A 17,315-nucleotide genomic window follows, 5' to 3' on the forward strand; every position below is an offset into this window, starting at 1 on the left:
CATAAAACAAGTTAGAGAACATTCCTTCCTTTTCTCTCTTCTCTGGGTGGGTTTAATTAGATAGAATTAGATAGTAATTCTCTCTTCTCTGGGTGGGTAGAATTAGATAGAATTAGATAGTAATTCTCTCTTCTCTGGGTGGGTAGAATTAGATAGTAAAGACGTATGAATCTGGACTTGTCTTTGTGGGAGGGTTTTTATTTATTGATTCAATTTTTTCAATAATTAAGAGTATATCTTCGGGCTTCCCTGGTGGCGCAGTGGTTGAGAATCTGCCTGCCAATGCAGGGGACATGGGTTCGAGCCCTGGTCTGGGAAGATCCCACATGCTGTGGAGCAACTGGGCCCGTGAGCCACAACTACTGAGCCTGAGCGTCTGGAGCCTGTGCTCCGCAACAAGGGAGGCCGCGATAGTGAGAGGCCCGCGCACCGCGATGAAGAGTGGCCCCCACTCGCCGCAACTGGAGAAAGTCCTCGCGCAGAAACGAAGACCCAACACAGCCAAAAATAAACATAATAAATAAATAATAAAAACTAAAAAAAAAAAAAAAAAGAGTATATCTTCTTCTCACTTTTGGTAATATGTGTTTTTCAAGGAATTTGTTAACAATCTAAATTACCATATTTATCAGCATGAAATTATTCATATTTCTTATAAAATTTTCAATATTTGTAATATCTGCAGTAACATCTCTATTTCTATTCTTGACATTAACTATTTTTGTCTTTTATATTTTGATCAGTCTCACCAGTTGTTTATCAATTTTATTAGCCTTTTAAAAAACCCACTTTTGCCATTTTGATCTTCTTTATTCCGTTTGCATCATTATATTAATTTCTGCTCTCATTTTTATTATTTCCTTTTTCTGTATTCTTTGGGTTTACTTTAATATCATTCTGTCACCATTCAGGATGGTTGCTTAGATCATTTAATTTTTGCCTTACCCCTCCTTAATATGTTCATTTAAGTCTATAAGTATCCCTATAATAATGATTTATGTACATACTGTGTTTTTATTTGTAATATTTTTGTTATCATTCAGTTAAAAATATTTTCTTACATTCATTATGATTTCTTCTTTGATTCATGGGTTATTTAAAGTGTATTTTTCAATCTTTCCAAAGTATGGATTTTCTGGATATTTTGTTATTTTTAATAGCATGTGATGAGAAACAATACTCTGTGTGATTTCAATTTTTCGAACTATGTTTTATTATTCCACTATATAGTTGATTTTTATAAAAGATTCAGATATGCTTCGTGTATGGTATTCTGAGGTCACTGAATTCACTATTATGTGACAGTTAAATCTGTTAATCATATTGTTAAAATATTCTTTGTCTCTAATTTTTTGAGAAGTATATATTAAAATCTCCCTCAATGGTTGTAGATTTGTCTATTTTTCCCTGTAATTCTGTCAACTTTTGCTTTGCAAAACATCTGGAACATTGTCACTTGAAGGAATCTATGGTGTTTTTCAAGGCCCCAATCTTTGACAGGCCCTGAACTCCTACGTTTTTCCCTTAGGGCCATGAGTCTGTCAAAAGCATTATTCAGTACTAACAAGTACTCACTAACAAGTACCTGGTTTTAACTCTCTGATGTCTTCAAGCAAATGTTTTGGTATTTTGTCCAGCTTTTCTTCTTGTCATCAGAGGGAGGATTTGTCCAAATACCTAGTGCTTGCTCTATTACCAAAGGCAGAAGCCCTAACTCAGTGGTTTTTAAAAAATGTTTTTAGCCACGGAAATGAGCTTACATGGAAGCTCAGTACATGAAAGATAGAAATACAGAGATGCTGAGACTGAAAATTGTTTGGTGATCCCAAAGCTTTCCATATAAGACTAGTTACAGTGAAATATTGAGCTGGTCCCAAAGACTCTAGTATCTTGGAGATATGGGTATAGATATAGATATAGATATGTATATAGAGACAGAGGTAGATGGAGATAGAGATAGAGAGAGATAGAGATGATAGAGATAGAGATAGAGATGACCATCTGGGTGTAAATATCAATTATATTTGCTTAGTTATGAGTCTACCTCTGAGAAATGGCTTCTCAGTTGGTGTGCCTATTAAATTGTTATTTCTGTGAGGCTGCAAGTTTGAAGGCCACTCTCTTCCATGTAATAGGTGACACATACACTTTTAAGCCTTTTAAGAAATATCCTGCAGATATGTGGTCAAAATAAAGATGGTACATGAACCTGACTGATGTTAGCTCTATTTTCTTCTCTTTTAATTTTACAGATAAATTAGCCAAATATATATCTCCTCATAAAATATTTAGGTATACCTTACACATTATTTATATTAGGCATATTTATATTTACTTATAAATATAAATTTATAAGTTACTAGGCATACTTCAAAAATGAAATTTATCAATCTATTAATAAATATGAAATTAATTGACTCCTACATATAAAGTAAAATGCTATAGGTTCCTAATCTACAAGGGAAAGAATATATGGCCACTTTTTCCATGCTTTTAAATTAATGTGACATTGACTTGGACTTTAATAGCTAGATATTAGGAGGACATGTTTCTCTCTCTTCTTTGTTTCCAAGTAAAACTTTCACCAATATAAACTTTCTGGCCTCTTACCAGAAGTGAGTTATCTAATTTGCAGGTTTAAAAGAAGGAACCAGGCAGGCTTGGCTCAGCCCCTTTCTCTTTTTGGGTCAGCCTATCTGCAGAAAGAATGCATTTTTACTTGCTCTCCTGCCAACATTAATAGAATTAGACTTCATGGGATAGTGCTAGTGGAAGGTTTGGGTTGATCCAGCTCTGTCTTTGACTGGACAGGTACATTTAATTCTGGAATTCAATATTAGAAAACTCACTTGGCTCACATCTACTCCATGTCCCTCAATAGCTTTCCTCAGTAATGAAGGTACATTTTGATGATCACCTGTCTGACTCCTACATTTCTCTCTCAAATGGTTCTGAACTTGGGAAGGAATGAAAGACTGGCCCACCCCTCCCCTAAAATGCTTATAATCACTACACTGGGGTCATAGTGAGTGTTTACCAGAGTCCGGAACTCAAAATTCCAAGCTGAGGAATATTTCTTCTGACCACTAGAAAGGGAAGAAAATAAAAAGGACTGAAGCAACTGTAAAGTATAATTTCTCCCTACAGAATAGCCAGGAAGACTCATCCTATTTTGCTCACCCACAAAAGTTACAAGATCCCTCAACAGAAAATGGGTTATGAAATCTGGAATTGCAAGAGGATATTAAAGAGTTTGAAACCATCCTTCCTAGACTGGAATTTAAGATTTTCCTGATCATGCTCCCAGAGTTTCATTCCTTGAAGAGAAGGCTCTTCATTTATATGTTGTAATGTCTTAAAGATGGCCATCATTCTTTTAAATCATATGAGAATATTAATGAAAGTAATGTAAGCTTTATTCAATAATTTGCTTCAGTCAAACCATTAAAACTGTAGAATACAGCTTTGGTATTTACATATTTTAAATATTAATGTCTAACTTTACCTCTACCATTTTTGTGATCAATCAGCTTCCGTTGGCAGGGGGAGAGTTGAAATAGGTTAAAGGTACTGCATTATACTACAATAGTATAATGACAGAATACAAGACAAACAAACATTAAAAATATATCTCTCAATACTTTTTGTGAAAAGTGTTCCAAACCATTCTGCTGTTGCAGGTCAATTTTGTAGAAAGTTAGCTATATTATAATCCCTGTGATCGTTTTAATAAACAGATCAATTTCTAGACGTTTCAAAAAGAAAATCCAAGTTATGGTAGTTTCATTTTCCTAACCGTCTATTCGACTGTTAGCAGATCCTATTATCTTTTGACTATCACTTAGTTTTTCAAAGTCATGGTTTATTCTCTTCTATCCTGAGAGTACTACAACTTACACATACTAAAAGTCACATATTCATCTTTAATTCTAAATGGAACTACGACTGTCTTGAGAAGTGCTAAAATGTACTTCCTGTTTATTCGTGTATCTTTGCAGCTTAAAAACAATATTTTCATACTTTTGGAAAGCTACCTATTTTAACTGGACAATATTTATAAAAATCCAGTTTTTAAATGGAATTTAAAATCCACCTCCCACAGATCTGTTTGGTGATGAAGGGAATAGTAGAGGCATACTGAACAATAAAAATTAAACTAAAGGCATCTTCTCAACTATATTAGGATAAAAGACAAATGTTGAAATACCCCTATTGGGGGAAAAATTAAATTTATTACCCTTCTGTATGCTCTTTCTTGGCTTTGAAAGCAAAAGTATATAAGTTAAATAATATCATCTCCATGTAGGTTATTTCTGTCACCTCCGGGTTTGTGATTGCTGTCCTTGTTCAGTCCTTTAAAGGTAAAGATTGTTCAAATTAAAAGAATCTTATAGGGCTTCCCTGGTGGCGCAGTGGTTGAGAGTCTGCCTGCTAATGCAGGGGACACGAGTTCGAGCCCTGGTCTGGGAAGATCCCACATGCCACGGAGCGGCTGGGCCCGTGAGCCACAACTACTGAGCCTGCGCGTCTGGAGCCTGTGCCCCGCAACGGGAGGGGCCGCGATAGTGAAAGGCCCGCGCACCGCGATGAAGAGCGGTCCCCGCACCGCGATGAAGAGTGGCCCCCACTTGCCTCAACTAGAGAAAGCCCTCGCATGAACCGAAGACCCAACACAACCAAAAATAAAAAAAAAAAAAAAAAAAAAAAAAAAAATAAAAAAAAAATAAAAAAAAAAAATAAAAAAAAAAAAAAAAAAAAAAAAAAAAAAAAGAATCTTATAGATAATAGCATGTATGAATTTTTAGTCTTTAGCTTTTCCTCTAGCCATAGAGACAAAAAGAGACTTTCAATTTCAAACTGCATTGTGGCATTACTTTATATAAAACTCATAGGGTCTAGGAAATGTAAGCAAGTACCTGGAATTACCCCAATTGGTACCAATGCCTGAGAGTGATCCTCTTGAGTCAGTTGCGTATTTGTAAACCACTAGCAGGCACTGTTTACAAAGCTCGACCAGGCGCTGGCAACATTGCAGCTGCAAAGGAGTCACCACCTCCGGGCTTTTACTGAAAATACTCTCCCAAGAGGATCTGTTGGCATGGAAACAGACATGACCTCATGTGGCTGTTAAAAATGGCAACCAACTATATCACTTACCTAGCAACAAGCCCATTAAAATAACGTAGAAATGGCCTCACACATTTGAAGTGACTACAGATGGTTGAGAGGTATAAAGTAAATATATAAATTTGGAAATTAATCTTTACATTAAAAAAAACACAACATAGAATTCATATCTTTAAAGACTTCACTGCTGCTAGCTCTAAGTAACAGGATGGTTTCCCAACACCTCCTAAAAATAGAGTTACTCTACATTAAAGTAATTGTAAAATACTGAGCTAATTTCTCACAAGTTAGGTATCCTAGGAATTTACGTTTTCTAGGAAGCTACATTTATTTTTATATTAATAATGATCCCACAAACAAATTAAAAAGTTGCAGCAACTTAATTTGTCATCTCTTAATTGTGATCTCTCAGATTCTCTCTGAGAATTTAAGTTAATCCTTTGCTTATGACCACCCCTTTCAAAACACTTTCATATGTAATTATGTCCATGATATTCCTAGAGCACAGGTTCTACACTGTAGAAGTAATGTAATCTCCACAAGTCCTGCCCTACTGCAGTTCCAAAGGCAGTGTCTTCCCTCCTTCAGTGCACTCAGCTTAGTGCACAGCAGGCAGTAGTACATACTGTCTTGGTAAATTTAAATGCGTGCATGCACGCGTGCGTGCGTGTGTGTGTGTGTGTACACATATATATGTATTCACAGTTTCTAAGCTGATTGTCATGGCCCAAATCAGGAAACATCTTATCACCCTACCACCATCGAGAAAGAGAGAGAGAGACAGAGAGAGAGAGAGACTTACTTATTTCCTTAGTGTAACTGAAACTCCTTTCAAGCCTCAAGGGGAAGGTTTGCTTTAAGACTTGGTAATGGTTCAAGTCTCATTTTACATAAACCAATTCGCTTAACCCACAGAGAGAGAAAAGACTAGATTTTCAGAAAGAAAAAAATATTAAGGAAAATATTTTTCTGAAGAAATGTACTTCCCAATGGGAAATTCAAAGATTCCATTTTCAATCTTCTGTGGATATTCGATATCTTTGGAATTTTAAAAAAATGCTTTAGAAACTCAGAAAGGTATTTTTTAGTAGAAAGACTACTGTTTATTTTTTCAGGAGAAACATGGGCCCAAAAAGACAGCATGTCATCAGTGAATGACAGATTTTCTTAAAGGGAATAAGATTCAAATAAGTAGATTGAAAGGAATAAATTTTCTTCCACGTTCTAAGATGTTGAGGGCTAAATACAATACTGTTTTTATTATGTAAAAAGGATTAAAAGTTACTTTCATTCAAGAAACAGTAATATGTTAGTTAAATTAACTCTAAAAATTTAAATTATTACTAAATATAAGAAAAACTAGATATGATATGCATGTGTTTATATCTCTATATTTGTGTGTATATAGATATATCTCCAATTTACTTAATGTAAGCAAGAAAAACAGGAGAACACCAATTAATAAGGGAATATGTTTATAACTAATAAGTCTTGATCTAGCAAGGCTTACATGCCTGGGCCCAGAGAAATCAAAATTTCATACAAACGTAAATACACAAAGAAAACAGTCTGACTCTCTGACTCTCAGCTGAGCACTTTTACTTTCTCTCCCCTGGGATTCTGGGTATTTCTGTAAAAGCCTACCTCCATCACCACCCTCCCCCCTGAATTTGAATATATTTATATTTTGATACTTTGGAGCCATCTGATTAGATTCACTATCAGGTTACTCACATCACAGTAATTTTTCTTTCGCTGACTTGGAGTACAGACGTAAGAAAAGAACACATAAAATGGAGGAAAGGCAAAGGACCTTCTTCAAATAACACCTTAATTTGATGTAACACTCTGAGTAATATGTGACTTATAATATGAGCAGCTTTGGCCTCTCATTCTCTCATTGTTCCTTAAATATTTAAAATAAACATATGAATCAAGATTCTCTACCTAATTTTGGTGTGTATGTTCACCACCACTGACCAAAGACCACATTCTACTCTATTAATCCCTATTTAAGTGTCAACACTCCAGAATCACTCATAAAGAAAAAAGAAAATGACCAGGACTTGCTTTGTTTGGTACTAGGCTAATGGCACCCCCTCTGCACAAAAGAAACCTATTCTTCAACCTGAATGTTTTTGAACCGTGTCCCCTCCCTCCTACCCACTACCTGGCACAGCTGAGTAATATGAAATGCCTCTAGAACACTACAGTATCTCAATTTTCAATACTAACACAAAAAATTTTAAGAAGCTGAAAGGATGGAGAAATAATTTAAAATACCAGTGCCTTTATCAAGGAACCCAGGGTCTTATCTGCCTGCTTTCTAAATCTAAATTCCAAGGAAATGGGAGGGCCAAAATCTATGAATTCAAAAACAAAAATTAAATGGTTAAAAAGTTCTCTCCAGTACTCCCTAATCCTCAGAGAAATATGAAAAGAAATGACTTCAAATGACATTTTTAATAATATAACAATAAGATACAGAATACTGAATAACCTCCCGGTAACAAAGGGGAATGATTAATGAAATCCAGAGACTTGAAAAGCCTCATATTATCCAGTAATCCAATAATTTTTACCAGCTTTTTCATCAAAATATTTAATAAAGCAGCTATCTAAAAAGTGAAACATTCATTTCTTTCTCCTCTGGTAGAAGCCCTAATGAATGACTGAGTAGCCCAAAGAAGAAAGGAAAGTAAAAAAAAAAAAAAAAAAAAATCTGGACTACACCAACTTGACAGTCAGCAACAGAAAGATTAATGAGCTGAAAAGTATGAACAACACAACATCCAGTTGAAAGTGATATGAGAACAGTAAGATTCACATCATTTTAAGTAGTCTATATGATATGCATACATTTTCAGGTAGGCATATAATTCAGCCTAGAAGCAGACTGCTGCCTTAGAATATTCCTTACAATTTCTTCTTTCCCCGAGATTGTAAAAGAAAAGCTTATCTATGACAAACTTCCATAGGAAAATGTCTTTGGCTAAAGGGTCTAAACTAGACTCTTTTCTTTGGGGTTTACATATCAGGAGTTTGAGTGGAAAGTGGGCTTTTCCAAATAATACATTCCTTCTCCCATAGTCCCCCTGCCTCCTCCTCTTTGCTTTACCCGGCAAATTCCTCTTCTTCCTCATCCTGCAAGTCTAAGCTGAAATGTTACTTCCCTTGGCCACCCTTCCTGAGCTCTGTGGCCTGAGTTTGAGTCCCATAACACCTAGGCTTACCCTAGCTCGGTAAAACATGGTGGATAATTTTATGCATGAAAATTCCAAGAGCTATTCCCCTGGAGAGGACACATTCAGAACGTGGAGCATCATTCTGAATAGCACTCCCAGGAGGCTGCATGTGATAAAAACGGTCACTGAGCATGGGCTTCAGCAGCCTGGAAGAGCAAGAGATGGCGGGGGGGGGGAGAGGGTGTTTTCTATCTGATGCATCAGCAAAACCCCGGGGCCAATTCTAGGAAAACCTATGACAAACATCTACAATATTCTTTGAAGTTTCTGGACGTGGACAAGGAATGGTTTATTCATTTTGTTTTATTATTGAGATGTTGACAGGCAGAGGCAGGAATCAAGGTGGCCCAGAGTTATTTGGAATATTTTTTCTAAGAGTTTTACACCTAACTGTGAAAGACAGCTGCACCTTTTATTAAAATCATTCCTTTAGAAATGAGCTAAGAGTAGATTTTTACCTAGACCGCTAGGCTGTTAGATCAAAGGTTAAAGGAGTATACATTGACTAGATATGATTGAAAGAATAAGCAGAACTATTCTGGGTCCAAAGTGACAATCAAACACACACAACACTATGTGACTTCACTAAATTGAAGAAGCCTAAGAATGCCATTTGTAGAGGTACAAAAAAAAAAAAAAAAAAAAAAAAACTGATGTAAAACTCATCTCTACAAGCCTCCAAGTTTTTAAAGAAATGGATGGAGAGTGGAGGTCAAATTGGACTCAAAGCTACTCCTGCAATGGGCTGGGGATTGGGCTAATGCCATGGGGCCTGCAGTATAGCAAGCTTGGCAACCGTGGGCAATGCCGCTTTGAGAGGACTGAATAAAGCATAGAGTTAAGAGCTTGGGCTCTTGACTCAGACAACCTGGGTTTAAATCCAGGCTCACTATGAAAACTTGGGCAACTTATATACTTTATGCTTCAATTTCCTTATCTATACAATGAGAATAATAACAATAGTTTACTCAAAATATTATAGTGGTAATTATAAAAATGTTTAATATGAAAAACAGTATCAGGCACTTAGTAATCTTTCAATAAATGTTATTTACATTCTTTATGATTACTAGTAGTAATAGATACCACCGGAGAAATCTGGGGGGGAGTAGTGTGCTAGGTACAAGAGAAAAGGATTCTGAATGGAGTCAGAGTAAATTACCAAAATAGTGTCATCAGCACCAATTTCAGTAGCAGACTATCTCACTGCCTTCCATTTGTGAAGAGTAGCTGAAATCCATGTTCAACATTCCAACCAATGGCTCAACAAACAGACAAAAATTCTAATTATGACTTTAGGTTAAGAGAACTTCTACAGACAGCCATCAACTAAGGGCCATGGAGTACAGTTCAAATGTTTCACTTAAGTCTCTGTAGAAATAATTTATGGCCAAGATTATTCTCAGATTTCATCACAACCCAGAGCACCTCATGAATTCTCCCTGTTGGTGAATGGTAGCTGAGGGAGATTATGGTGGTGAGAATAAGTCTGCAAATGGTATAAATGATTCAGTACTAGATGACTAGAATATTTAAATGGAAGACATTCAGAGATCATGTCAGACTAGAATAGTCTGTTAAGGTTTTACCAAAAAAAAGGGCATGGTCTGGGTCTTTACATAGGATTTAAATAATGGATTGGAGAAATGGGGTTGTAGAAGGCAGCCCAATCAGCTACTCATTGACACTAACAGTTCGGAGGCAGAAAAGGACAAATTTTTAAGATATTTGAAAAATAATGAATTTGGTTTTGGGGAGCAAAGTTTAAGTAGGAGAGTAATGAGAGAGAAGACTGGAGAAATATGAAAGAATCAGCATATTAGAGAGTCTTATATCTCTAGATAAAAAGTCTAGACTTTAATGATAAATGAGGGAAATCATTACAGATTTTAGGAAATGACTCTGACAGTAGGACGGATAAGGGAAACAAAAAACTGGAGGCAAAAATGCCTGGGAATCTGTTAATTTCACTTAGCCTTTCTACCAAAAAGGCTCCTCTTCTCTGAAATCCTACAATAACGTATCTGTCATCTCCTTCATAATCATGACTTTTGCATGTATCTTATTTTGTCTATTAGAGACAGCAGAGTTTTATTGGTTAAGAGCATGAAGTCTGGGGCCAGGTTGCTTAAGTTCAAATCCCAGTTGCACTAGGTCCTTAGCACCTATCTGTGCCTTGGTTTCCTTATCTATAAAATGGAAATTACCATAAAACCTGCTTCAAAGTGATGTTATGTGGATTAAATTACTTAATACATGTACAGTGCTTAGAACAATGCCTGGCACATAGTATAAGTGGTATAGTGTTAGCTATTATCATTTTTAAGTTTCTTCAGGGCAGGATCTATGTCAGATTCAGCTTTGTATCTCCAAAAGTATTTAAATTATCAAGTAAATACTCGATAATTGTGAAGAACAGTGAAGAACAATCTACAATTAAATAATTGATAATTGTTAAGAATAATGAAAAACAATCTAGAGTAGCCACAGTGGGGATGTGACAGAAAAACTAACAAGATTTAGCACATGACTGAATAAAGACGATGAAAGAGAACAAGGTTGCAGATGCCCCTGAGATATCAAACCCATATGATTGGGAGAATAACAATGGGATTTTGGGAAGTCCAGAAGGGAAGCCATTTCTGAAAAAAAGGGAGGTATGGAACATTTGGTTTTAGATATCTTGAAGACAAAATGACAGTGAGTCACAACAGCTTTGACAGGACTGAAAGTCTGGAGAGGAGCAGGAGTGTAGCCATGATTTTGGAAGTCTGCTACATAAAGGCAACAGCAGAAGAGCTGTAAGGATACAGATTTGTAACTGAGATTTTTCATTAATTAAGACTACTTTCTCTCCACTGAATTCAAATTTGTTGGGTGGTGTTGTGTTCATATCCATCATCTCATCTACATCAGCTTAAATGCTATAAATTATAGTTGAGTACTGAAACTTACATGCAGTTACAAATCCACATTTTAAGAGATTAAAGAAATTCAGCCATTTTATTGAACTAACTTTATAACTAAATAGTAAAATATTAAAAATGACAATAATAAAAGATAACTTAAAACTTACCCTGAATCACAGAAACAGTTCCACAGTCCTTGGCCATGACTCCAGAGTAAGCGATTAAAAACTCGGTTGAAAATCCGATATAAATTTACTTCCTCGACATCAGGTACCTTCCAGATGCGTGGAAGAACTGTACGGACACTTGTTTTTACTATGTCCAAAACCTAGTGGAAAAACCAAAATATTTCAAAATCTAGGTGTATACGTGTGTGTCTGAAATTCAAAGAGAACATATATAATTCAAAAATGAATACACACACACTCATACTCACTCACTCACTCACTAAATACATACTCACTCACTCACTCACTAAATGACAGCACAGAATAAAAAGTCCAGAAATAGATCCAGTATTTATGAAACTCTGGTATATGACACAGGTGGCAAACCTGACTCATTGGAGTAAGAAGAGATTAAATTTAAAAATTAAAGTTAAGTGAAATTTAAATTAAATCAATAAATGGAGATTTTTTAAATAGTAATCTTCATGGAAAAAACAGATGGAGTTGAATCACTCAATTCACAAAAATCGACTCTAGAGTGATTAAGGTTTTAAGTTTGAAAAATAAGCCATTAAATATCTTAGTGAAAAGTATTAGTGAATATCTTTTAGACCTTGGTTTAGAAAAAGGTTACTTAAGTAGCAAAAAAGTATAGAACATAAAAGATTAATAGGTTTCCCTTATATTAAAATTAAGAACTTCTGGCCATCAAAAGATACCTTAAAGGAAATAAAGATCAAGTTACAAACTGGGAAAATACATTCAAAACATACACATCTAACAAAAGATTAGTATCAGGAATATATAATGAATGCCTAACCAATTGTTAAATACACACCAACAAATTAACAGAAAAAAATGGACAAAAATACATGAACAGGAATTTCACAAAAGAGGAAATAAATATGCATGATAAACATAAAGAATAAAAATTAAGACTATAATAAGACATCATTTTCTATCCATTTAATTGATAAAAATGAAAAGTCTGACAATACCAAGTGCTGGAGAAATATGGATCTATAGCATCTCTTAGACATTGTTGGCAGGAGTACAAATTGGAAAATAGCTGGGCATTATCTCCTAAAGTTGAAAATGCATATACCCCAAGACCCAGCAAGTTTATTCCTAAGAGAAACTCTCTCACAGGTTAAAAACAAGAGCCATGTACAAGAATGTTCAAACAGCTGTTCACAATTACAGACACCTTGAAAAATCTAACTCTCCATCAATGGGAGAGTGAATAAATAGTCGTATACTCATTCCCTTGGACTTTTATACAGCAGTCAAAATGAATGAAATAAAAGGACACACAACAACATGGAGCATCTTAATTATTAATGGTTAAGTTTTTAAAAAATACATATCAGTCATTACATACAGTATGAAACTCTTTTAATAGAGGTAAAGACAATTAAATTTTAAAAATACTTAGGAGGAATACACATAGATATAATAAGAATATATAAAGAAAGAAAGCAAGGGACTGGGGAATACTGAATTTAAGAAAATGTCTACCTGAGACATGAAGGGCCAGGGGGATGGAAGGTAGTCATTTGATAAGATAATAGATTATTGCCAAGATACTTGATTTGGGTGTTGGGTTCACAAATGGTACAATAACTTAAAAACACGAACTAAATAAAAGCAGACCATATATGGACCAATAATGAGAAAGTATCATGAAACAAGGCCTAGGATTAATCTAATTCTGGGAAACTAAAATCCTAGAGGTTCTGAAAAATTTATAAATCCCAAAAAGCTACTTTGACTAATTCAATGGTTTTATTTATTTATTTATTTTTAATTAATTATTTATTATTTATTTATTTTTTGGCTGTGTTTGGTCTTCGTTTCTGTGCGAGGGCTTTCTCTAGTTGTGGCAAGCGGGGGCCACTCTTCATCGTGGTGCGCGGGCCTCTCACTATCGCGGCCTCTCTTGTTGCGGAGCACAGGCTCCAGACGCGCAGGCTCAGTAGTTGTGGCTCACAGGCCTAGTTGCTCTGCGGCATGTGGGATCTTCCCAGACCAGGGCTCGAACCCGTGTCCCCTGCATTGGCAGGCAGATTCTCAACCACTGCGCCACCAGGGAAGCCCAATTCAATGTTTTTAATACTTTTGCAATTCAGGTATTTGCAAGGAAACACTTTTTTAAAAAAGTAAATATGAACAAATACAGTTATCCTAATTTCAGTTCACCAAAGTAGATTTTTCACTTCTGATTTCATCTAATTAAAGGAACTCCTTGTAAAGATGAGAGTGAGAGACGAAAAGAGAAAGACTTTCAAACATAAAGACTGAATGAAGATACAATTTTTCTCCATAGGCACACACGTATAGAAAATTGGAGGCATATAAAAGAATAATTTAATTTGTTTTGCTTTAAAACAGCCATATTTAAAGAAGTGATATTAGTTCTCTCTGATAAAGGCAAATTTAGAATAAACATCTGTTTAAAAATCAATTTAGGGAAAAAATTTCAAAATAACATTTTATTTATAGAAGAATATCAACTACAGCTTCTCACAGTGAATTGTGTAAGCAGCATGATTCCTTCCTTTCCTGCACCAGCTTCTTTCACTGTGAAGTGGGAACAGTACGTAAACCCTACAGGCGTCAGGGGTGTGTGGGCTGAAGGGGAGGAGAATGAGGAGAGATAATGCAATCTGTTATAAAGTAGCTTGTGAAAAAAATTGTCCTGGAAAAGCTTGTTATTACAGATAATGAAAGCTTAATTATGAAGAGGGATTTAAAAATTTTTGATATGAGTTGTTCACAATAATACTGATATAATTTGGACATCAGACATTAATTCATACCTATTATTTTTTTCTGATTTTCAGTTAAGCTAATAGTTTAACCTTTTATATTTTTAATGTAGAAAACAGGACTCATAATTGATGTGATACAAGAATCAACACTAGCAGTAAACGGTAAATTTTAATCAATTCTCTTCTCAATTTCCCTTCCTCCTTTCTATGTATTAGTGAGTAATAACAGGCCAAAAGTCATAACGCAGGAAGAATTTAAAAAGCAGCAAAGATAACCCATAAATTGGTTTCAAGAATAAATACGAGTTCTACATAATAAATGAAATTAAAATGTTAACAATACTGGAAATTTTAACATTATCTTCATTACATATTCTATTATTAAATAATTATTCAGCTTTAAAGTGACACAGCATTTGAGATGATGGATTATTCGTTATTTCCTTCTGAATATGCGCACAGGGAAATGCATACGATGGGAAAGAACCAAAGAGGAGGGCAGCTCACATGAACTGGCTGCCTGCTCCGTGCCAAGCACTGCTCTCGGTACATCACTTAGAGAGGCTCTCTTGGCCGCTACTCTGTATATGCTTTATTCTTAATTTCGAGGGAATTTTAAAGCATGATGGTCTAATATACTAGCCTACACATGGCTAAAAGCAGCAACTTCGGAAAACGGCCCAGGAGTTAGGGATAGGGAATGCAGCTGCTCCACTCCTAATGTTTCCTCCAACATGGAGATGGATAAATCTTCAGGCCTCTTGCAACCCAGCAAACAATTCTGCCTGAGGAGTGATCTCCCAGATTGTGAGACCAGCATGGTCTGGGCAACCCAGAAACTTGCTCCTTCTTTGCCAGAGCACCTCCTGGGAAGATACATTCTCCTTTGCTTCCCTTCATCTTTCAATTTCAAGCTCTGGTCCTGGAGAAAGGAGTGGGTTAGAGAGACCTGTAATTTGGAGGGTACAAGGGCATATAAACCAAGGAAGCAAGAGCCCAAACCCTTCATCTCTCGTCTGAGTCTTCACATAGCCTCTCTCCTCTGCCTGGAACAGTCTTGCCCCATCTGTTCACCTGGTGAACTTCTATGTTTTACCTCAAACATCACTTCTTCAGGGAGACCTTTACCTGCCACTAAACTATTGTATGATCCCTTAACGCCCAACTCTTCCCCTATTAATAATTATCTCACTTTATGTTAATTTCCTGTTTAGTTAATGGAGACTGTTAGCTACATAAAAAGAGGAATTATACCAGTATACCTACCATGTCCCCAAGGCTCAAAAGAGGTCTAGCACTTAGTAGGTGTTTGTCTTAGTGAAAATGCTTCTTGCAAGAAAGTAAAACCTATGCAAACAAGGTAAAAATCAGAGCTAACACTTATTGAGGGCTTACAATGGACCAAGCACTGTTCTAATCACTTTTACATATAGCAATTCATTTAATCCTCAAAATAAAAACATTGAGATAGATAAAATTGGTCCACAGTCCCTTTCCAAAAATCTTCAGTCTAGATTTCATAATCATACACATTACTACTTCCACAGGAAAACATGTGAATATTCAAGCCAAGAGACAGACAAAAATAACAAATAACTTCCTGTAGGGTCATTGTCTCCAAATGAGTTCCAGTGGGTTAGGTTTTGCTGCCTAATGGTTATGAAAAATGTTTGGTTTTGAAAACATTTTGGATCTCATTTTATGGATGAGAAAACTCAGGCATAGGGCAGATAAGTAACTTACCCAAGATTGCACAGTTAGGTAATGGATAGCTACGTAGCCAGACCCATGATCTTAACCACTACCCGACAATGCCTCACAATTAATTTGATCTGTCCTGGTGCCAATAGCAAAATCCTAGAAGAAACTGTCTCTTCTTAGATTCAGATTTACCTCTAGTCAAGTAATACTTGGGAAAATGGGTGGAGTCACTGTGTACAAACAAGGTTGCCCAGGCACCCCCTCCAATAAGGCCACGCAGTCCATCAGGAACCAGTTTGCTTAAAAGGCCACGCAGATGGGGAGACAATGCCTGTACCTCTAGCAAAACACTGGCTGAGTAATTTTAGGAAGGCAGAAAACAGGCAAGAAATCAGACTGGGATGAGGTAAAGTAGTGTCAGTTCTATCTGCAATGCTATTTGTATTTCTGGGTGTTTTGGGGTTAGAAGTAAACGCATGGGAGATGAATAACCTGTGAAACACAAAAACAAATAGTCAGCAAGGTGCCCTTTGTGTTTATCTGTGGACTCACGTGAGGCTAACTTATACAATATGGGTATCCATTTCCTGACATTGTGACTTTTAAAAGCATCCCGAGCTTGATCCCAACATCAAGCTCTCCAAGGGAAAAAATAAATGGGATATTCAGTCAATGAAAGCATTAATAACATGAAAAGATTTATCTTTTCCATATGAAATATAGCACATTTGAAGGCATAAAGCACACAGACAAATTCATATTTTGCAAGAACATACAGATGCTGAATGACAAACTACTCCATGTGGCTGAACAGTTGGTCCTAAATTAAAATAATGGCATGAGGTGAGGGAGGTTTACAAATAACATTAAAATCACTACATGCTGTACTAATGATGCATGCAGCAGTCATGACTATAGGGCAAAGGCATCTTTGCTGATGGAAAATGAACAGCCCTGTACAGCATCTATGTCAGCCCAAATGAAAAAGAGATGGAAAATAATAACATCAAAATTCATGCAGAAGCAGCTACAGTAGGTATTTTAAAAACTGCTATTTAGAGAAGAAATACTTGATAAACAAGGATTTCTTAGAACCCTAAAATAAATGCAAATATTGTACAACCTTATTATCACCACTTATTTCTCTTCCTTCTTCAATCTTAGTTTATGCCTAGATATCAAAGAATAAGCTTTTCAGAAAATTTGGCATTCTTCACAGCCCACCATCGCTGCGATATTTTCATACTTCAAATATATTCCTTACAAACTATATAAAGCAACTGCATTCTTAGCAGAAAGCTGAATTATGCTAGTGTGGAGTTACCACAACATGACAGTAAGTAAGATTAGCTGATTCCATTTTCACCTGGTGAGGATTCCTTTCAGTAGTTCAGT

General features: G+C 35.9%; 1 protein-coding gene across 6 annotated transcripts in view; it reads right to left on the reverse strand.

The window, feature by feature from the left end:
• TTLL7 (tubulin tyrosine ligase like 7) overlaps positions 1-17,315 on the reverse strand; it is a 156,173-nt gene that overhangs the window by 11,379 nt on the left and 127,479 nt on the right. For 3 of the 6 annotated variants that reach the window (XR_005022097.1, XM_036870835.1, XM_036870834.1), the window contains exons 19-20: positions 11,449-11,609; positions 4,917-5,090 (exon numbers count right to left, since the gene is read on the reverse strand). Coding sequence is in view for 5 of the 6 variants with exons in the window: in XM_036870835.1 (XP_036726730.1) it covers positions 4,917-5,090; positions 11,449-11,609 (335 nt within the window). In the remaining variant the exon portion in view is untranslated. Of the gene's footprint in view, positions 1-4,916; positions 5,091-11,448; positions 11,610-14,858; positions 15,142-17,315 lie in introns of those variants that run through there. The other 3 variants (XM_036870837.1, XM_036870836.1, XM_036870842.1) reach the window with 2 other exon arrangements.

The sequence above is a fragment of the Balaenoptera musculus genome, chromosome 1 (genome assembly GCF_009873245.2).
Source record: "Balaenoptera musculus isolate JJ_BM4_2016_0621 chromosome 1, mBalMus1.pri.v3, whole genome shotgun sequence".
Taxonomy (NCBI): domain Eukaryota; kingdom Metazoa; phylum Chordata; class Mammalia; order Artiodactyla; family Balaenopteridae; genus Balaenoptera; species Balaenoptera musculus.